Below are 4,204 nucleotides of genomic sequence, written 5' to 3' on the forward strand. Positions count from 1 at the left end.
TCTACAGTCGGTGATAATGAAACGTCACGCTTACTAACGGTTGCTAGTACCAAATGATCAATCATGATCTTATAAAATTGTGACATGATCTTATAAAAAATTGTATTTTGCACGTAGGCTGCAACACCGTGAACCGTAGGTCTTTCGCCAACTAAAATTAATGCTAATTAACCCCTTTAAAAGTATTATTTTTTTTTGTGACTATTTATTCTCTGAGACTATACTTCATGTTTACGTTCGAGTCTTAATATGAGATTTGCTACTAATCGCTTCATCAACTTGACAATATCGGTCTATAGTTATTTGTCTGTAGATAGTACTGACATTACAATATAATGACTGATAATGACGTACTTACTTACAAATATGTAGATTTATGTATACTTTAGTTAATATATCTATTCGTAAAGTAATTAATGCATTTAATTTGATTAATATAAAATAATTATAAATTATTTGTAAATAAACTATTAATAGATATGTACATTAATATTAGTGAGAAGTATAATTACAAGTACCAAAACAAATAGAATAATAAAATGGAAGAACAAATATAAACAATATTGTACGAAAATTTAAAAAGAAGGTAGATTTCAATTAATGAGTTATGTATAATGTTATAATAGAAACGTTATTGTAATTACAGAATTATATTAAAAAAACAATTCTCAGAGTCGGCTTCAGTATGTTTTGTTGTATTCGAACATGTTTAGATGGTTTTGGTTTACCACATAATGTGAATAAACATGTATCAAAAGAGAATCCAATACGACTAGATACATCATATATGGGTAGGTAATTAGTTGGTCTGAAAGTCTGATAACTTCTATGTACTCATATAAAAAAGTTAAATTTAGATTATTGTGTAAAATAATAGATACCCAGATTCTGTAATTGACCAATTTATTATATCACATCTTAAAAAGGCCTCATAATTGGTAAGAGATGAAATATTAATTTTATTTAGAATGTTCTACGTTATAAAAATCTCAACATTTTTTCGTTTTTTAAATAGATTCAGTAAAAATTGATTCTAAAAATCTGTGTATCTGTATATTATAGTATCTGTTTCTTAACCAGTAAGAGCAGGTGGTTCTATCAACTTAATAAAACTTTTAACTTCACTGATAGATAACGCTCAGCTTAAATCGATGGGTTTATAAGAATAAAATGGGTGTGCTAAGAACTTCAGAAGTATGAGCTTTGCTCAGAACTTTAGAAGTATGAGCTTTGTTAAGAAATTCTTTATTTACCATTTGGATAAATGCTAAGTTTTAGAATTTTATTCTCTAGGGAAGTCAATTTTCAAAAGGGGATAAAAGTTTTAATGAAAAGTGCGTTAAATTAAGAACGTGAAAGTTGAGACCTAGGCATTTTTCCTTGATTGGGTTTTGCCTCGATGAGTGGGGAGCTTACGTTAATTCAAAGAGGGAGGATCGAATATTTTGTGTGTTATATAAAATTAAATAGCAAAATTTATTGAATTGTACCCTTGAATTCACTCTATAAAAGGGATATGAGTAGAGTAGGTTATCAAAAGTCTTACATATGAGAAAAGTCAGATGTTTCCTAAGAAGTGTCGGTGGAAAAACCCGATGGGTACACGGACATTCCTTTATGTTATATACGCATTTAGAAGTAACAATGATAAATTAATATGAACTTTAATTATTAGGATATGAAGTTGTCATTGTAAAAGATGGTAAACGGGTATGTGGAAGTGGTGGTGTATTGGGTGCAGCTCCACTAGTACAATCAAAATCATATTTTGAAGTGAAAATACAACAAAGTGGTGGATGGTCTGTAGGTTTAGCAACACGTCATACAAATTTAAATTTATCATTAGGTGGTATGGATGATCATTCATGGACATTATCACACGATGGCTACATTAGACATAACAAACAACAGTTATATAAGTTAAATAATGATATTAATAATGATCAACAACAAACATCTACATCTACTAGTTCAACTACGTCAAAGATACCTAGTGAAGGTGATATCATTGGTGTAGCATATGATCATATACATTTAAAATTCTATTTAAATGGTCAACATTTAGATGGAGCTGATCTGAATAATTGTAAGGGAACATTATATCCTGTATTGTATGGTAAGTATAAGTAATTAATTTATGCATTTATTTATTATAGCGCCAGCAAGACAATCATTATTTAAACGTTAATTTTAAATTTCTAAACTGTCACAAAATATTTAAAATTAGTTAGATAATATATCAACTTGTCCACAAAGAGACGAATTGGTAAGGTCCTGACTGAATCCAAATAGAATATATCATCCATAACAATATCGGATAAAACAACATATCATTCATAGCCATCAGCCAGTCCTTTTGGGATCAAAATTTTTTAATGGTTGACACTTGTTCACTTTCTTTTTGTAAGAAACAGCCTTCCAAAATCTTGAACTATAATGGAGTTGGTTGACAGTATGAATTAGTTATCAGTTATTATTATGTTATTTGAGATGAATTTGGTGATTTCTTTCACTAAAATCAATCTTCTCCGAGGAAATGCAATCCGATCTTCCGATGTTCCAGCTTGTCTTTGGACGATAGGGCTTTCATTTTTCTTTTTCGTCGGGGAAAGGAGAATTTTTAGTGATAGAGTGACCAGATTAGATTCTAACCTATTTCACTGAGAATATAATCAAATTTTTCTACAAAAAGTCAACTTTTGCCTTGAAAACCGGGCATCTGACCTTGAGAACCGGGCATAGGAATTTTCCATGGGTCCTTTTGTTTTAAATCCAGCATTGTTAATGTATATAAGCTTACATTGCTTATTACAACACACAATGATAAAAACTACCAAAGTACTTGTTAAATATATTTTTATGTAGCATATCATTTTTAATATTTCGCCAAATTTTGAGAACTCAGCATATATGTACTATAATATTTGATTGGAAAGTGTTTGTATATATGTATTATCCATACATACTTCAAAGATATAAGCTAAAACTTAGAAATGCATGATTCAACCGTATAAACTATACATATAATGAACTGTCAATTAAATGAACTTGTTAATCAAATTATTATTTATTTCTATTTTTGACATATTATCTTATCCCATAAGACACTGTTATTCGAATTTGCTTATAATCTACCCTCTTCAGGCTTCGGTAACAAGTTCTCAGTAAGAATAACCTTCGGGCACGTGTGGCATGCGAGCTTAGTTAATCCAAAGAGAGCGATTTCTTATTAGTACATTGTCAAGTTAAATGGGGTTTGTGGGATTACAATCCCTACAAGTTTGTGGAGTTGCAAGCCTCATGGCTGCTATCATGAAAAAAAGAGTACAAATTGTTTTTATGTTTTATCTGGCAAACTGTAGTTCTCAAAAAAATATAATAAAATTATTATAACATTTTTTGTTGCAAATAAAATTTTTTCAACTTTGGTCGAGTAACTTTTATTCGTAGAGCCAAAAATAACAAAGTTATAAGCGAAAATCAATTTGAGAAAAAAATTTCTATTGGTCGTTTCTATTTTTTTTTCTGTTTTCTTCCATTGTAAGTTTATTATTTGTTAATAAACTTACAATAGAAGTATGTTTTAACGTTTTTTCAATTAGTGTATTTGGTGAGGCTGCTATAGTAAATAATTAATATATTTCATACTAATTAAATAATACTTAAATATTATTATTTATTTACAGTTGATGATGGTTCTATATTAGATATTATATTTGATAACTTCACATACCCAATACCAAATGGATACGAACGTATTATGATTGAACAATCATTATTGTAAACATATTTATATTATGTACGTATATCATTATATTACTACATTCCATATATTATATATATAATTAATTATTTATTTTAATTATAATTATTATTTAATAAACAAATACACTAATATATCTTTTGATATCAATCATTATTTAATTAATATATTCATCAATTTTCATCTGAATTATGTAAGGTAAGTTTGTTACTTAACTTTATTTCATTATATCATAGAATATTATACATAGATAACGCGAGGGATATGCTAGCCTGTAAGCGGATGCGATATGATATATGACAGAGAAGGCTGCCAGTTAGTTCCTATGTGTCCTTGTCATAGTCATATGTCATAATCATATGATGCATAGAGATTTTGTGTAATGTAAACAATATCTAGCCAATGACATCTAGATTAGACAAACACATAGGAACTAACTGG

General features: G+C 28.7%; 1 protein-coding gene across 1 annotated transcript; it reads left to right on the forward strand.

Moving 5' to 3' along the window:
- The first annotated feature begins 476 nt into the window (after nt 1-476).
- Nucleotides 477-3,823, forward strand: LOC123305775 (SPRY domain-containing protein 7). The gene is made up of 4 exons (XM_044887597.1): nt 477-586; nt 647-791; nt 1,676-2,116; nt 3,687-3,823. Exons 2-4 carry the CDS (start codon nt 686-688, stop codon nt 3,782-3,784), a joined length of 645 nt encoding a protein of 214 aa, XP_044743532.1. The 5' UTR covers nt 477-586; nt 647-685; the 3' UTR covers nt 3,785-3,823.
- Nucleotides 3,824-4,204: the final 381 nt, after the last annotated feature.

This window comes from Chrysoperla carnea, chromosome 1, assembly GCF_905475395.1.
Source record: "Chrysoperla carnea chromosome 1, inChrCarn1.1, whole genome shotgun sequence".
Taxonomy (NCBI): domain Eukaryota; kingdom Metazoa; phylum Arthropoda; class Insecta; order Neuroptera; family Chrysopidae; genus Chrysoperla; species Chrysoperla carnea.

Excerpts from the sequence above, each read along its gene's own strand:
- LOC123305775 (XM_044887597.1), top strand. The coding sequence starts at position 686 with ATGTTTTGTTGTATTCGAACATGTTTAGATGGTTTTGGTTTACCACAT. Across the intron at positions 792-1,675 it reads ACTAGATACATCATATATGG|GATATGAAGTTGTCATTGTA; the intron begins GTAGGTAATTAG and ends TTTAATTATTAG. Across the intron at positions 2,117-3,686 it reads ATTATATCCTGTATTGTATG|TTGATGATGGTTCTATATTA; the intron begins GTAAGTATAAGT and ends ATTTATTTACAG.